Genomic DNA, 18,570 nt, shown 5'->3' on the forward strand with positions numbered 1-18,570 from the left:
TGGAGTAGGCCGAAAGATTGAGTAATCGAGAGATAGCATCACAGGGTGGCAGATTTCCACCAGAAGAACGTTGGAGTAATAGACCTGATTAAGTCAGCTGTTCAAAGATGAACATTTTAAAAAAACAGGAAGGAATCTGTGCACTACACAAGTTTGTGCCAAAATCGTAAATGAGCACCTGTTTATTTCAGTGCATGTAGAAGTTCATTAGAGAATCTTCATTTTTCAGACAGAAAAAAATTACTCATTTGCAAACTACGAGTTTACAGCAAACTATGAGTTGTGTTCCACTGGGAGAATGAAATCGATTTCGGTTACCTCCGGCACACGCATTAGGTCTGTATACTTTCGAAACCCAGTATGGCTAACAAATACACGTACGAGCAAAGTAAGATTCAAATAGGAGAAAAATAAGGCTGACCTGTGATTCGTATCACCTCATCCACAATGGTCTGCTGAGCAGCCGCATACTCCTGCTTCATTTCGAGGTGGCTAGAGTTCAGCTGAGACATGGTGGAGTTGCGAAAACGAACACCACCTTTTTGCGCATCGAGAACTTCAAATGATTTGAACTCCCTGAGCGTTTTTTCTTCCTGTGTTTAGGAAGGGGGTGACAGATAAATCGAATTCAGCAGTTGGCTACGCCAAACAGAGTTCAAGTTGCCGACCAACAGGTCGGGACCAAACAGTTTAGTCGTAGTTCAGCTATGTACCTAAGTGAAACCTGTCAACTTAACCAGCAGTATCCATCGTGGCTCAGAGAACCGAAAACTCCGGGTAACGCAGTTTCACAACCGTGGATAATCAGGTCATAAACAAAGTCAATAAAACCGTGATTGCTGCACAGGTAAGTAGCGCAGACAGCGAGCCGTTTCAATTAGCTTAGTATCTCTGCGATGGGAAGACCACCCGGTGGCGATTCAAGCGGTGAATAACGCGTCTGGTGCGCCAGTATTGTGCAATTCAGTAACCGTCATTTTGTTGGCTCCACGCTGAACTAAGAATTTGAATCCTTTGTTCGGATGGACAAAGTACCGACCCACCGGTCACGTCCGATCCGCTCACCGAACAGTTGTGTGGTAACTTGTAACACATACGGACAAAACGAAACACGAAGAAAGCAGTGATGGGGCACACGGCTGGAAATTAGTTCGCCCACATAGAAATAAGGTGCGCAATTGGATTCAGCCACGTACATTATTCGCGTTATGAGGTACAAGAATTTTCCTTTAAAAAAGGTCTCGAGACAATTATGAACAAGTACCTGGATGGGCTTCAATAGAAATTTAACAACTCGATATTCTGAGAGTCTTGGGCTTATTGTCAGGTCTCGACCACTTCCGAGGATGCCTAGGTGGATATCCAGTCATTCTTGAATGTCTATTTGGAAACTAGGGTTCATACCACGGCATTTGACAAATTTATCAGGATATCTCAAAAAATGTTCCAAAGTTTTGGCATATAAACGGCACAGTTGGGAAAAACAAACGGTGTTGAACAGATGGAAAGGTAAATTTTGATATCGAAAAAGCTTACCGGATAGTCCGTCCATGATGTAATCCTCCTTGTACAGTGGTCGGAAAATCGCCTCATTTTATAGGCCTCTTACAAATGGTTTTTGGTTCCAACAAAGATACTCTTGATAGACAGTTACTAGTTCTTTCAATTTTTTTTATTCTAAACTCCACACGGAGCTCTAGACCCGACGGTTCATCATTCGACACCACCCACCAACTGTCGTTTAGTCCTGCCAGTACTCCACTTCTCGTGTTACTTATGGATTTCACGATAAGTTGGTCAAAAAAAATTTTTTGGCATACGGAGACACGCGAAACGGAAGAGAATTTCTGGAAGCATGGTACTCTACGACAGGCTCAATAAACCGGTGCATCGAACCGGATCCAATTTACGCACCTCTACGCGCGAGAGATGAACATCGCAACCGAAACACTCAAGGAGGACCGAATAATGGATTCACAGACGAAGAAACAAGGAACTCCTCGGAGTCAAATCAATGAGGTCACAACCGGAACTCGGAAGGACAAAGGTCACTCCAACATCGACGAACAACCAATGGAACCGCCCGACAGAATAACTAATCGCGGTCAAAGGTCATCCCCGGCTACCAGCACCTATATCAACACACACGCAATACTACTGAACGCACAACCACTAACCCACCGCTACGCACAACTACGCACCTCGATTGGCGATGAAACGTTTGCAACCAAATTGCTTAGCTCAGCGAACAAGCCAACGACCATCTACGCTACCTGAGCTACCGACATTCTCATCTATAGAAGATCCCTCCAGTGTTAGCAACTCAGTATCTAAGGGACGAACTTACTGACTGGAAGGTCTAACTTCGGCATCCAGACTGTGTCTGTCTGCGCTTGAGCAAACGGACAGTAATTTCAGCCCTAATGCCTCCTTCGGGTGACATGAATGCTTGGCACTGAAACAGTGCTACAGCTGAGCGACTGACTAAGCATTACATATATATATATATATATATATATATATAATCCTAGTACAAAGTTCCACAAAACTAAAAGACTGTTCTACGTCATAAAATTCAATGCAAACCAAACAAGTTTCCATATACGGTGGACCTTCACTGGACCGGTTGCCGTAGGAGTTGAAAATGTGGTCATATTAATCAAGCGAAATATATACACTACGTGCGGGAAATGACTCACTTTGAGAGTGACACGCATGAAATAACCCAGCTGTTCGTTGCTATCCAGTTTGACGGACTTGCCAGGTTCCAAGTTCAGTTTACGAGCCGACTGCACACAGATGACAGAGTTAGGGATGAATGTAGTGAGAAGAGTCTCAAGCAGACCTGTATAAGGTGTAAACTATAAGCTACGGACAGGAGAAATTAGTCGACCCACAGATTAAAAGAGTATGAGAAATATGCTGGTGGGACATCAAGTTAACTCGACTTACTCCTCTAAACTCATCTTCAATCGATTCTTCAAGCTTGTCCAACTTGGACTTCAGCTCTAATTCGGAGAAATGGCAAGAGTAGCACAACAGGAAGGTCATCCAGAATGTGGTTAGTAAGTCAACATAGCTGATCAAGTGTACGTAGTTGACACAGACAACATATAAACTGAGTATCCACACATTTGCAAAGGGGGCGAGATGAACCAAGTGGTTGGAGCGCGAATTTACTGACCGGAAGGTCCGTGGTTCGAACCCGACCTCTGCCTCCCGACTTCCCCTGTCTAGGCTTGGGCGACCTGGTAGTAGCTCATCCCTCGTGCCTGCTCCGTGTGGCATGGCAGCTAGGCACCGAGAGGGTGTTACGGCTGAACGATTATTATTATTTTTTATTATTACTTTCACACACATTCGAAATCACTACACTTCGTTTAGTTTGGTATTACTTGATCCCGTTGGCCTATAGGCTAGTCTCCTGGAAAACACCGAAACCTTTCTAAGTGAGCCTGGTAATGCATTAATAATGTAACGTAATCGATTTGGTGATCGAGTATAGATGTGACGGTTGCCATATAAAACAATCTGCTAGTGTTTGAGATAGTTCAGTGCTTACGACGTGAACCTACAGACTGAGTCGAGCTTCAGAACCTTGACTGCTACTGTCTAGGCTTGGACAACCTGGCAATATCTCAGCCCTCATGCTTCCTTCGAGTGGAATGGCATCGAAAGGGTTTTACCACTGAATTATTACTACTATTATTATTTAAGGCCAAAAGTACCTCAGAATGAAACACTCACTGAGTAGAGGTCCTATCCAGCGATGTACAGTGAACTAAAAGCTATTGACGAAAACGGACTGAGTGGCAGTAGGTTTATTTTGACAACCACACGAGCTACAGCGCACGACGTAGTGTTCAACAATGATAACGGAGCATGAGCCACAGTATTTCAGACTGTGCGGATTCCACGTGAACTGATTCAATTTAGGTAAACTCAGCATAGATGAAATTCTGAATACCAACAGATGAAGGGAACCTGTGAATTAGAAACAAAGGCAAATGTAGGGAATCGAATGATATTAAACCACGTGCGGAAGCAAGTTGGGGAAACGGTTCACCTACGGTAATCTTTTTTCAAACGCGTACCCACAACTGGCGACAACCACCAGAATAGTCCATACAAGAAGCTTAAATGTTTGGTATCACAGTGATGTAAATGGACATTAAAGCTTCCTAAGTGAGGAGTCCACAAAAACAAATGAGAGGCTCAAATAATATTTCGTTTTGGCCTATTTAACCAATCGCTTCCAACTTCTAAATACCAGAAGTAAGATGGTATTGATTCGTACCCCAATTCACTGCCTATTATGGAAAAGATAGTAATACAGCATTCATTATACTGAACGGCTGAGATAACTACCTACCTCCAACCGAGAGGGTTTACGGCTGAACGATTATTATTATTTTTTATTATTACTTTCACACACATTCGAAATCACTACACTTCGTTTAGTTTGGTATTACTTGATCCCGTTGGCCTATAGGCTAGTCTCCTGGAAAACACCGAAACCTTTCTAAGTGAGCCTGGTAATGCATTAATAATGTAACGTAATCGATTTGGTGATCGAGTATAGATGTGACGGTTGCCATATAAAACAATCTGCTAGTGTTTGAGATAGTTCAGTGCTTACGACGTGAACCTACAGACTGAGTCGAGCTTCAGAACCTTGACTGCTACTGTCTAGGCTTGGACAACCTGGCAATATCTCAGCCCTCATGCTTCCTTCGAGTGGAATGGCATCGAAAGGGTTTTACCACTGAATTATTACTACTATTATTATTTAAGGCCAAAAGTACCTCAGAATGAAACACTCACTGAGTAGAGGTCCTATCCAGCGATGTACAGTGAACTAAAAGCTATTGACGAAAACGGACTGAGTGGCAGTAGGTTTATTTTGACAACCACACGAGCTACAGCGCACGACGTAGTGTTCAACAATGATAACGGAGCATGAGCCACAGTATTTCAGACTGTGCGGATTCCACGTGAACTGATTCAATTTAGGTAAACTCAGCATAGATGAAATTCTGAATACCAACAGATGAAGGGAACCTGTGAATTAGAAACAAAGGCAAATGTAGGGAATCGAATGATATTAAACCACGTGCGGAAGCAAGTTGGGGAAACGGTTCACCTACGGTAATCTTTTTTCAAACGCGTACCCACAACTGGCGACAACCACCAGAATAGTCCATACAAGAAGCTTAAATGTTTGGTATCACAGTGATGTAAATGGACATTAAAGCTTCCTAAGTGAGGAGTCCACAAAAACAAATGAGAGGCTCAAATAATATTTCGTTTTGGCCTATTTAACCAATCGCTTCCAACTTCTAAATACCAGAAGTAAGATGGTATTGATTCGTACCCCAATTCACTGCCTATTATGGAAAAGATAGTAATACAGCATTCATTATACTGAACGGCTGAGATAACTACCTACCTCCAAGCTCATCATCAAAATCAGACCGAATAATGTATTCATTACGTCGTTGTATCATTTCCAGATCAATTGTTGACTGAACCATTTCTTGGAACTTGGAGAAATTCTCCACAGCAACCTGGAATTCACACAAGACATTTCCAAAGTCAGGGGAGGACAGATGTAGTCCCCTGTGCAAACAACCATTACGCTATTACGTTACTCGAACAAACTAGGAAGTTATCAAAGACTTATAGGGCACACACAACGTTTGCAAAAGAAGCCTCAAAAACGAGTGCACACTACATACAACGTTGTAGAAGCGAAACATTTTCCCATAGATGTTAAGTTTAGGGAAGCGATATTATGGACGAGGGGAAAAGGTCATCCGTGCTGTTCAAAAATAACCGAGGCGAAAACAATTAGACACGGGTCATAATAGAAATCCGACGGAACTAGCAAAAAGCGATCACCAGTGGTTGGCCAGTGGTAAGTAGTAAGGGGATTAATGTGTATGACATTCGATACGGACTTGCTTGTGATCAGCGGCTGGACGCAGTTGTGATAACAGCAGTGAGAGAGTGGTGTGTGTGGTCAGCGGGTAAGACCACAGGGGCCATTAAGTCAGAGCAGATGGATGGCTTGCAACAGGCTTTCGCATATTAGTCCACTGATATTCTTATCTCGGATCTATAGCGGTGTCAAAGAGAGGCACGCAGTATCACATGATGTTCTGCGGGAATCGACTGTGGTTGTCGAACCACGTCCAGGCATAGAATGAACCGACAGATGTCGGTGACTCGTGATCTATATACTTATATCATACTTATATCATACTACCTTTCGTTGGAGTTCGATATATTTAATACGTATTAATGTGGCTGACGAGTGAGTGATCCTGCTGGTCATTATTATGCAGCTGTCCCAAGCAATGATCATAACTGAGCTACGCTTCAGCACACAAACTGAGTGAGTGATCTATCTAAAGGTAACCAGACGAACAGTAGAAAGCTGAATATTTGTAAGGTGGATGTGGAAACACTAGGTGATCTACGGGAGAACCCTACAACAGAGATAGAAAATACCGACCATTGGACAGATACAACCTGAAATCACGAACACAGATCCATGGTTTACAAACGGAAGTTGTTTTACTCTAACAAACATTTCCTTCTGCCCTAACCGTCTTTCTCAACGCTGAAAATCTATTCCTCCCAGGTATCAATATCGTTTTCAGGGCTTTAGTAACCCATTTTTCAGATTCCTATTTTCCCGCATTCCAAAACACTGTCAAAAAAGAACATGTTGGCTGCAAATTAGAGTGCCACAAGAAAAATCTGTCACAAACCTAGTATATGAGCAAGGCATCAAGTGCCTTTCGCCTGAAATCTCCAAAGGTGGATCACCTCGATGACAAGCATATGGCATAGATCGCATTAAAAACACTTCACTGAAAATTCGAGTGAGTCGCACAGCAATCAGTCTGATAAATTTGAAGCACAGACAAAGGATAAGGACTGACTGTCTTAGTAACAGAGGTGCTGAACTGTAGGAAACCGCAAAAATTTCCTAAAGCATTCTCCTCCGACTGCTCATGTATTGAATGGTGGGAGCGAGGCTGAGCCGCCATCTGTACAGAATTTACCAAAGATTAAGAGGCACAGTGGACTGTGATATTCCCGCAGCCGGCTTGTGCTCCAGCAGAACCAACATTGTGACCACACCGAATAACCCACAGTCATAGACCACGCAATCGACATTAGTTAACTGTTGGAAACCACTGATACGCAATGGGCTCGGAAGGAAAGCACTCACCTGAAGCGGTTCTATCAAGTAGTTCTGGACAGCTAACGAAGTCTGACCACCACACTGACGGAGCAAACTGATAGCGTTCTGTAGGCGAGCAATAGCTTGGTAGATTCGATACACATCCTGAAGTCAAACAAGACATAGTATTAATTTGGCAGTCAGTCTTCACATGTTCTCTTGTCATTAGACGAGACCTTAAACGTGAGGGTGAAAACAGAACGTAAGTAAATAGAAGTTGACACATGCTTTCCTATCAGTCACTCACCAAATGCATAACCAACGTAACAGTGAAAAGCAGGCAAACAAAACATACATTGGCTTATTGTGCCTTGCAGCATTCACCTATTGAATCCCGAACACAAATCAGCTGATCGGACGCTCAGGAAGAGTGGCCCCATATTTTTCGGACGAGATAACATCAAAATTTACACACGTTTTATTCCACAGTAGGAGCCTTAAGTTCAAATTAACCAGGAAGCTTGCTCTTCCATCCAGCTGATGAAAAAAGTGGCGACGTGAAGTACAGAAGGATGGAGTGCCAATTACTACAATGAGCTTATAATCCAAGCGAATTACGGTGGGTTGGGTCGGGAGAACATTGGTACAAAAATAACCTCATTCGTGATAGTCGACTACCATCTACTCTCGCTCCACTCACATCAAAGCGAATTCGAAATAAATGTACGAATCCGTTCAAGTGGATGGGGTGGTAGTAAATATCTATTTTGGGAAGTATTCGTTTCAAGGATTTGGTGCGGGAGTGGCGCGCAATACTCTCGATTATTCGCGAAAAAGTCTTCTATTACCAGTGTAAAAAACAATAAATTAGCCAAGAGGTTTGATTTCGGATCAGTTGAAGCGGTGTTGCGTACGTAGTTGTCAAAACCACCAAAATCGAGGCCCTTTCAGTAGGGACGACGCATGAGTTTGAAAATTTGTGCGTGCTGTGAAGAAACAGAGTAACCGCAAAACAACAACTATAGTCTGTCACACGCGAGCAAATGGTTCACTAAACCACAGGATTCCCTACATAAATGCGCAAACGCAAACACATCAGGGGGGGGGGAAATGATACCAGTCCTTCGCAGAGTCTTATCAGAAAAAGTTGGACAGTGCTGAAATCCTAATCAGCTCAGGAAGGGTAGAGTGAAGATTAGTGAAGTAGACTAAATTGGACCAAATGCCCAACCCAAACCAATCAGGGGGGGGGGGGAAATGATACCAGTCCTTCGCAGAGTCTTATCAGAAAAAGTTGGACAGTGCTGAAATCCTAATCAGCTCAGGAAGGGTAGAGTGAAGATTAGTGAAGTAGACTAAATTGGACCAACAAGATGTGGTCAGCGGATACGTACCGCATAGGTCAAAACAACCAGCTAAGTACAACAGAAAGACTTCAACAACAACCTCCAGCATCTCGTTACCTATGGTTACCCCAAAAATGGTACGAAATAGACTGAAAAACTGGTGTTCCGTTTTCTACCGAAGACATGCTAGAGATCTCGTTGTTAACAAAAGCCTAAGGATGCGCGAGAGCAAACGGACTGAGCACCGGTGAATAAAAACACGGCAACCAAGTGCCGTGACTCCCGTAGCTTCGATTAGCCTAGCATGATTAGGGTAAACTCGTGTCAGCAATAAGAAGGGAGATACAGAGATACAGTTTTCTGGTACATCGAGCGTCTTTCCTTTTCATTCACAGAGCACTAACCCGCGTTCAGTGTCGCAGATACCTCATTTTAACAACGGTAGTAGGTTTTAAAGGTCATTCAGTGAGATGCAAAGGAGGATTTGTTCGTTTATCAAGACACCCAGACCTGACTTTGCTGAGGTGTTTGGAGTACAATTGGTTTGTAACTTTCTAGGTAGAGCAGCATAGGAGTGTTGCCGAGACGGAATATTTGTAATGTATGTTCCCTTGCTTAATAGGGTTCTGCCCATGAGGACGTCCCTTTTTCCTGTCCGCAGAAACTGACGTCACCCTTGACTTCAGAGAATCACTGCTTTAGGAAGTTTCGGCGGCACGTACAATATCTATCTGGAGAACAATACACGCATCTCTGGGACTTGATACTGGATTATTGTGACATTGTTGTGGGAAACAGGAACTCTCAAACACAAGTAATCTCAGGGGCACACGTTTCGTTTGGCTGGTTTCGTTCAAGAACACAACCAGCCTATCACCTCACTTTAGTATAAGATTGCCTCAGACTTCCAGCACAAGTTAATGCTGCGGAGCGTCTCAACAAGACATCGCTGGACTGGATGCCTGGAAGATTAGCCCTCCATACTTAAGTTAAAACAGACGCGAATGAACATGGTTTCAGGCAATGTTAGCCACTAGTAATCGGGACAGACCAAAACAACATGCAGACGCACGGATTCGGAGTGGAGTTAGTAGCAGAACATTCAGTCTCGAGCATGAGAGTGCCGAATAACAAAGTAATATGAGCAGGTCCCCCATTCAATGACAGCGAAAAGCCTCGGATGGCAGAGTTTCTCTTGATCCGATGACATCTGTCTTACGGTCGATTTCAAAGACAGGACAATGTCACTTACAGCATGAACATAAAAGACCTGATTAATCAGAAGCAGCAGCGAGAGAACGATTGATGAGCGCAACGTGGTTTTATTGTCCCACATAAACTATCTGAAAGTGAAAAGCATAAAGTGATGTGTTTTCAGTTTGATTAAGGGGTCTACGCTCCAGAAGGTTCCAATAAAAACCTGTGGACAGACTTCATCCAGACAAATCCGTAGTGCCTATGCACAGCACTGCTTCACATCGAGCCGTTAAGCGCGGAAAATAATGAAATATCCAACCCGAAAATCCTAACAGTTTTGGCGAACCCACACCATGAACTGTGAATACACAATCCGCCTCTTAAAACCAAACCACGCGAAAATTTTCTCCGTACAAACCTCTGATAGCTCAGTTGAACACAGAAACTATCGGGTTTTTACAATGCCAGCATGTGTTCCGGTGAAATGATGTAAATGTGCGGCGACAGTAATATCCATCATCGTACAATGCAGTCTGACGGTTTCCCAGTGTTATCAGTGCTGACAGGAAAGCGACAGGCAAAATGAACCGAGCTGACGACAAAAAGTAAAAGTGCGATCAGAATCTCGCACACCTGATGCCAGTGTACAAAACAGAAGTCAAATGAAACAGCACAAAAGTCAGACCAACCAATCGGTCATGATCAGTTCATCATCGTTAAACGTAACGTAAATTGAAGGCAACAAACCCTGGCATGGTACTCTTCCTCTCAAACATTCACACACACACACACACACCACACACACACACACACACACACACACAGGACAGCAGACAAACCATTGCACGTAGGGGGCGTGGGGAAAATTTGAAATGCCTGACAAGTCCTTGTTTTCAATATGCTCATGCACATACATATTCACATACAGACGTAATCGGGTAAACAGTTCAAACGGAGCGAAGATGAACACCAATCAAACCTATGCATAGAGCTCCACTGCACAAAAATAACCCTTGTGAATGTGGTATTTAAAAACGGGGCTAAAGCGGTTCAAATGAGTTCGGACGAGTCAACTGACGAAACTAGACTGACATAATGGGAACCGCGCTCATCCAAATCTGTCTGATACTGGCACCGTTATGTATGCACAGCAACCGAGCGACGCCAATCAGTTTCGAGGATTGGATGCGGGACGCGGACAAACTGAGCATCGCCAGCAGTGCTCCATACAGTGAGTCACTCAGTGTGTGTATGTAGTTGCAGGTTTTCGGAACATTAATACCACAATTTGCAAAGTGTTGAATCAAAAGGTAAGAAACCTAGCTATATAGCACATGACGAGCATTATGAAACAATCTAGCTGAGTTCGTCTTTTGGAAAAGACCCTAAGGAACAACTCATGGCATAGCTACTCTATCCCTAAACGCCATGTGAACTAACTGTGCTCCACCTGGGGCGATGGTTTCCAACACACTTTAGGGAAAAGGAACTGCTGATGTCAAGACAGCTGGAAATGGTAGACGTAAAAACTACAATCCGTGCTATCCGTGACGTCCAGAATAGACATAAAAACCCCAAACGCGTTTTGCTCTGCTGAAAGTGATTTTGGTTTTTGCTTCCTATGGAGTGTGAACATGTATCTGGTCGTCCACTACTTCACTGAGTCTTCTGAATCATACAGTTTGTACCCTAAAATTATCCGGATCGATGCACAGCAACTCACATTATTTACCATGGCTGGTGGATCCAATCTAGATTGCTACGCGTCGTGCCGTCTAGCTAAAGTTTTTCTACTTGGGATCATGTCGTGTCATGACACCCAACAGATGCAAACTATCCACATGAGATGTCGATTGTGAGAATTACATCCACCTACTTTCGCAATCCACTACTCACAATGCTTCTGATATCTCGAATATCGTAGCGACTGAAACAGGAGGCGACCTGGTGCAGCATATTCAGTTGCCTGGAAACATCAAAACCGAGAGATTCAGCTGGGTTCTAGGTGAGTCTCTCGAAAATCCAAATTAGTTTGCAAATGAGTGTGTATTCGCTATATCCACTTACCTTCCGAAGAATGGAATGAGTTGGGCTTCGATACCTCTAACACTTGTACTAGCTCCGCCGTTAAGCTGAATCAGCAAAGCTCGCGTGCATCCCTAATCCTGAATGTTTCAAGGCTTTATTATACCGGGCCGCCTGCTGGGGGCCCCCACTCATCGAAACAGCCTTACTATCTACGCCAAACATATAGTTGGTACGCTTAATTCTCACTACTTCATTTCAGCAACATCTCGACGGACACAGTAACGCAGCTTCCACGCTTGTTATTGTCAGTGGTTTCATCTTGTTTCGAATCATATCTTTCAGACAGCTAGTTAACGGTTAAATTGTAAGGTGAAGTTAAGTGTTACGACTAGAAAGCGTACAAGAGTCTGAGTTGGGAGGACCATTGAGGCATATCATGGACAGCATATGAAGAGCCATGACTGAAATGTACAAATCGTCAGACGTGACAGTATGGCGACAGGCTTTCATTCAAGCAGGCAATGAAAAGAAACCGGCCAGATATATATACGCTCAACGTCCCGTATAGAATTGCCCAGCTCTACGAATACTTTTCGGAAAACAGTGTATCTTGGTGCCGATCTCTTCAATCCGTTTCAAGCACCGCATCACGGTCAACACATGTCTTGTACGTATGAAATCGGAGCACCTGCTTTTACGCATAATGGCGAGAGTTACTGTCTGTTGGTACTAAACGTAAGGAGTCCCAGAAATTGCTCTTCATGAAGATGTGAATTAATGAAATAAAGTGGAGTTTTTCAAGCAACTTATTGCACCGTTAGATTATCGACATGAAGCTATCATAGTAAGTCATGGGTGGCAGATAATGATCACGTGGATTTGCGAGTGTGCGTTCGGTCTTACACTGTGGTGGGCCTTGTTCGCTGCGATGACTGAAGGCCACAATGTTGGGGGCGTCCACACGCGCACAGATCTCGTCGAATGTGCTGAGGCCGTGCCCCACCGGCGAGCTGTATGCAAAGCATGAGGGCGTTGTCTGAATGCCGGATGGCGAGTGCAATAAGTGATAAAGAGAGCTGAGAGAATTCATTCATGGGCACGCCTGCGGGTGTTAAAAAAAGATACCTCCGTTACAGTTTCCCAATCACTGACTGGGACAACATGGAGTGGACCACAATCAGTGCCAGTGTTCATAAAACGTCGATCTTTGGAAGTGAGCTAGGAAAAAATGGTGAGAAACAAAGTTCGGATGCTCCGGCGTTGGCAGAATAAATTTGGAACCATTAGTTACTTCTCCTCCAGGTTCCAAAGGGACGGTAAAACGAAGGAATCGGCACTGTCAATCATAACATGCAGCCACTGTAGCTTCTGTCATTTTCAGGAGGGTGTGCTACCACAAAAGTGGTTAAGGCAAACTGAGCAAAGATGGAAAAAGTAACCTGTTTCAGTTTAATAGTTGTCGAGAAAATTGGCCTCCTCAGGATCATTTAGTTTCATATAAAGCTTCACTCACCAGTGGACAGATACATGTATATATTGTTGTAGATCGTAACACCAGTTCGTGTCATGCCTTATTAATAATGCCAACTCAGTGCCCCTCTTTGAGAGTTCATACCTACGTTTCATATCCACGAGGAAGAGCTCAGACGAAAACGCCAACAGCGTGCCGGGAATATGAATTTCAAGATGAACACTGAAAATGTTTCCCTCATCTGGAGAGAACACCCACCAGAACAGATCATCTACGGTTTGTCCATCGCAGCTACTGTTCGGAGCTTTAAGAGGACCTGTCTTAGATCGAAAGACTGACCGTCATTTGAGTCAAACTGAGTATAAAACTTCCTCATAAGAAATGCGAAGATCACCAAATCCACAGCTGGAATTTCCTGTGGTCATGAATTCGTGGGCTTAAAAGAGGAAGCTTAACTGAATGCACGCCTGTAACCGAAGGGAAAAATTGTTCGGAATCTTGAAAAACTTCATGAAAAAACATCGCTTGATAAGCGCTTAGAGTTGACATCATTGCAGAGTATTTATCTGAGTCCCGCGAGGAAACTCCACCGATAGTCGAATAAAAACCAGTGAGGTTAAGTAGATAAAGTAGGAATAGTGGGATGACACCCGACGAAGGCTTAACTGTCAAAATAAACCGGCTTCCATCAGTCCCACCAAAAAGCCATTTCAGAAAGAGCCAACAGTGACGCGGTATGGAAAGATTACTTTGGCTTAGACATCTGGTCGCTACTAAAATTGAACAAAAAACATCTGTTTTTGCATAGCAGTATGGAGCATTGCAACGTACTCAAATAGTCTCTTCTTTGACCAACTTGGCCGTTGAAATTGTAGTGCATTTCAATAGAGTTGACTCTTGTTTGATACACTCTTAAAGTGTGGGTGTTTTGTGATCGAATGCAATATGGCGCATAATTTACTTCCCTCATAGGGTGGACTGTTAAACAAGGCCTTTATTGCCCAGAGGCTCCAAGTGAAAGTGAAGAGCTCCTATCTGGCAACAGTCCAGCGCACTTATACCCCAACTGAAAAGCGCACAAACTATTAGAGAGCTTCAGAGATGTGGGATAGCTGAGAATCGTTGCAAAGACGATCAGTTGTCCCATTTGACAGTTGTTTATGTTCAGCAGTGTTAGTCATCATGTTAGGATATCCATAAACAGCTGTTTTGTAATGAGATAAAGCCAACTCAGTTTACACAAACAGCTCGAGTTGTAGGACTGTCCTGATGCATCAAAAAGTGGTTACAAGAATAACAGAATATTCCTGCGTAGCATTCCAATAACAGCTTGTTCCAAACAGGAAACGGTGTATTTCGCGTATTTTTGGACATATTGATGGAAACAAAGCAGTCCAACCATTAAACTCAGTTATGCATCCGGTGGCTAGATAAAGCTGAATTGCGTTGGAAACTACTCCAAACACGCTACTCATGATATTAAAAAAAAACTTTGGAGTAAAAATGAGGCAAACGTTTGCACGGTTGATGGACAACTGGTTATAAAGTGATGTTTGTAGGCACAAATAGTCAATCGTGTTCGGCAAACGGGTGCGAAAGGTCTTGGCGGCGAGGGCGTTTCGGCGAATCCATAAAAAGTCAAGGGAGAAGAAACAAACTGGAAACGAGGAGTGGGACGAATCAGTAGAGCCTAACTGCAAGAGGTGGTTGCGACGAACTGAATACTTCAACAACCACACGTACAGAGTAAAACCGACGCGAGGAAATGGCTGGCTCGGGAAACAACTCCTAAAAACGGGCTACATCACTTTTCTCGACAATACTACAACAAAACAGCAACTCAAAACCAATCGGTTCACATGCTACAAAACGGTACTCCACACAAAGACGTGAAAATGACATCGCTCGTGCAAGTTCATGCAAGTCCATCTGGATATTTTCGGTGTTTAAACACACTTGAAAAAATTTTCCCCATTTTTTTGTGAAGCTGGACCATGTTAACTTATGCAGTTCATAGTACTGCGGTCAACCGTTAACAAGCATAACGTTATCAGGAGCTAGTTTCAGATTTATTGGATTTTAATGAATGATGTGGGAACTGACCACGGTTAGTACACTTGAAGCAGTATAACCCTGGAAAAAACCGTTGCAGCTTATGATTCCTACTGAAAAAACGGTCATATCGGCTTTCGAGTCTATCATCCAATGACTAAGTACCTCAAACCGATTTTTCTTAATTCACGTAACTACTGTTAGAAAGGTAAACCCATATTGTCTTATGTGACGAGAGATGGAGCGAGAGAGCGAGATGACTGCTTGGCGTTTTCCATCTTTTGCATATATGTCAACTGGTCTTTTCAGGAGAATATGAGGATCACCGCGTCACAGCTCGGCTTACTACCTGGAAAACGACGAAAATACGCTACTACTCCCTCATCAGTAGTGCGTAATTACCACATCCCTTAATGTACATCTGGCTTGACTAGGACGAATGCACCAAGCAGCCGCTAAAACACTCAGTCTGTCTTTCTTTTTTTTGTAACAAAACAGAACTGCTCAAACGACCATGGACGCTACCGTATCCACTAACATGTTGCTACAACAACCTACCCTGCTGCAAGAAACAACGAGATGGATTACTGCAAAAAAGGGAGGACGCTTATGAGGAAGGCAAACAAATGGACTATTACCACACAAATACGTGGTGAATCTCGGTGACGCATGGCCTTGAAAACTGTTCGTTTTCAGTATGTGTATAAACAGTATCGTTATGTTTTCAAGGGAAATAAACAAATATAGACTATCAAAGTGAACTGCTCACCATAACACAGTGATTCAACCTGTTTTTCATGGCTCAGCCATACATGGGACATCCTAAAAGGTGATTCATTCATCACCGGAGGGTGCATGGCGTTTATTTTTCTACAAAGCCCATGTGTCTAATGGAAGCAAATAGACAAAATTTATTAAAATCCACGTCCGCGTCATGATTACCAAGTAGCAAGTCGTAGGAATGGCAAGTATTGCTGTGATATTACTTCAGATGAGATCAACCATATACGACGCAAAATGTCTGAACCGGTGAACGAGTATGATTCTTAAGATGTGCAGAAAATATGCACTTACTGCGGCACAAGCTTACGCGCCTATGGATTAAAATACGCTATGATTGATGGTGACAAGACTGGAAAACTAAACACTCTAAGACTAAGAAAATCGTTTGAAAGAGCCAATTCAACGAAAAGGTCACCTTTATTCCATACAGCACCAAATAGCCAATAGTTACAAAGTGCCATCAGCTGATTCGCTACAGTTTATACACCATGAGTCAACAGCAATAATAATTCGGAGCTAGGGGCAAATACTGAATGGAGGGAGTATGCTTCGGCCAATATATTATTATGGCGCGTGTATGTGGGACTCATAATAGTCCGTGTGTTCGTGTCGGCCCTCAGACCGCCCACCAGGGATGGCCACACAACTTATTCGTAGTAGCTCGGATTTGAACCGAGTTACGACAAGGCCGTTCGTTATAATTCCTCACTGATGGCTTCTCAGGTAGATTGGGCGCACAGCAAGATGAAACTGATTCTCCCAACCCAGGCTACCGCGCAGTCTATCACGAAGCACCCCCATAGCATTTCCACTTGCAACACAAGAGACCACTAAGGTGTGGTCCCCGTTTTAAGCACTATATCTGTCAACCCTGGGGGTCAAAACCACTGGTCGTGATTTTGTTTGATGAGGAGAGCAATTCACTTCGAAACTATACGCCACTCTTCGAGATGTGACATCATCGACAAGTAGTTGTGTAGTACAGTGGAGCAGTGTATCCAGCAAATTACTGTACTGCAATCTAAAAGGTTGTTTCGGAATCGAAATCGAGAAAATACAGCTTTGAGGAAGCTTGGAAGGAGTAGCTACCAAGTTTCTGCACAAAATTTCAGGCAGATATTGTTTGCAGGTAAAAAGCACACCTATTATTCATTACCTACTGAAAACCAAAACGCTGAGAGCTGCTACTGACATCACTATTTTGGTACATAGTAGTGCCCAGCGGAAAGTGGAAAGCCTCGCTTTAAGGAAGAGTTCTTCCATTCTGCAGACGAGTCATTACAGTCGAATTCCAGAGTGAGAGAAAAGTTCACCGCAACAGCCAAGAGTTTTTCCAGGCTTTGAAGGGGAAGTCTTAAAAAAACTGGAAGTGCGAATAAGAAAGACACTGAGGAGTAATGTCTAATTTCCTGATTAAACAAGGGTCGAAACGTTTCAGAAGAGCTTGGTAAACAATCGGCAGCCCAAATAAAAACTACCGATCGTTTACCAAGCTCTTCTGAAATCTAAATAATCTTTTCCTTGAAAAAGAAGACTAATGTATGCAACGCAATGTACATTTATCTAACATGGTGCGTATGACCATAAAAGATGGAGAAAGTATAGGCGAACCGTTATCCACACCTTGACAAAGAGTTGGCTTTAAACGACTTGCCTGTAGCCCGCACCCTTGTTTACGCTGAAGTTTCCGACCAATTCGTTGAAAGTCAGGCATCCGGCGCAAAAAGTCATCGTGTAAGGACTGGCGAACTCCAGTCTCTTCAACCATCGCCTCGACCATATCTAAACGTTCATCTAAATCAAGTAGGAGCAAAGAAGGTAAGCCATGTAAGTCACGCTGTGTGGTTTGCTGATCAAATTCCCTTTAAGCTGCTGGAAAATCTCATAAGATCGCTTGAACTATATTAATAAAATTTCACTCGACATATGAGACAAAAACTGATGACCACTGAAGGAACAGTTGAGGTGCGGTGGCAAAACATCCAGCAATCCAGTGGAATAGTTTGTCACGTTACGGCGAAAAACGAAGAGACAAACACCGTGTATGATCCTAGCAGTCAGTCAGTCAGACCAGTAGGAGCCACTGTGTAATAAGGGACCCATCCCATAAGAGTAGTCGAAGGTCCGCTAAACAGAATACTCACAATTGCCGACTATGCGCTTAAATGAGCGGGAGGAAACGTAACTCCTGATTGGCATCGCGAAGTGCACTAAACAGTGCTGTTCTCGTTCTTCGGCCCAATAATGTCAAGCAAAAGTGATGCATTCGTGAAGAAATTTGGCAGCGCAAGAGGGGAAACTATCCTAACGTGTGGTGCGAATCATTTCTACAATTCATGTAAATTATTCGTTTTTATGGTAAACATATGGGAAAGGGACAAAAACTCAGGAACAGGAACCCAGAAGTTGTGGAAAGGTTTCAAGCATTCCAGTTGCGAGTAACGGACAACGGGATATGCATTCGTGAAAATTGGAATTCGGCTGCAGTATGACTGAAT

The 18,570-nt window shown here is 43.4% G+C and overlaps 2 protein-coding genes across 2 annotated transcripts in view; one reads left to right on the forward strand and one right to left on the reverse strand.

The window, feature by feature from the left end:
* The window catches only part of T265_03039 (hypothetical protein), a gene marked incomplete at both ends in the record, with an annotated part of 43,484 nt that overhangs the window by 17,679 nt on the left and 7,235 nt on the right, over nt 1-18,570 (reverse strand). Inside the window, 8 exons of the mRNA XM_009167428.1 lie at nt 422-593; nt 2,700-2,861; nt 2,953-3,008; nt 5,450-5,619; nt 7,074-7,360; nt 11,635-11,704; nt 13,382-13,541; nt 17,684-17,866. Of these exons, the coding sequence (XP_009165692.1) occupies nt 422-593; nt 2,700-2,861; nt 2,953-3,008; nt 5,450-5,619; nt 7,074-7,360; nt 11,635-11,704; nt 13,382-13,541; nt 17,684-17,866 (1,260 nt within the window). The remainder of the gene's footprint in view (nt 1-421; nt 594-2,699; nt 2,862-2,952; nt 3,009-5,449; nt 5,620-7,073; nt 7,361-11,634; nt 11,705-13,381; nt 13,542-17,683; nt 17,867-18,570) is intronic.
* Nucleotides 10,815-16,054, forward strand: T265_13156 (hypothetical protein; the record flags this gene model as incomplete). Its single annotated transcript, XM_009167463.1, has 2 exons — nt 10,815-10,969; nt 15,788-16,054. 2 exons carry the CDS (start codon nt 10,834-10,836, stop codon nt 15,943-15,945), a joined length of 294 nt encoding a protein of 97 aa, XP_009165727.1.

This window comes from Opisthorchis viverrini (assembly GCF_000715545.1).
Source record: "Opisthorchis viverrini unplaced genomic scaffold opera_v5_41, whole genome shotgun sequence".
In the NCBI taxonomy this organism is placed as follows: domain Eukaryota; kingdom Metazoa; phylum Platyhelminthes; class Trematoda; order Opisthorchiida; family Opisthorchiidae; genus Opisthorchis; species Opisthorchis viverrini.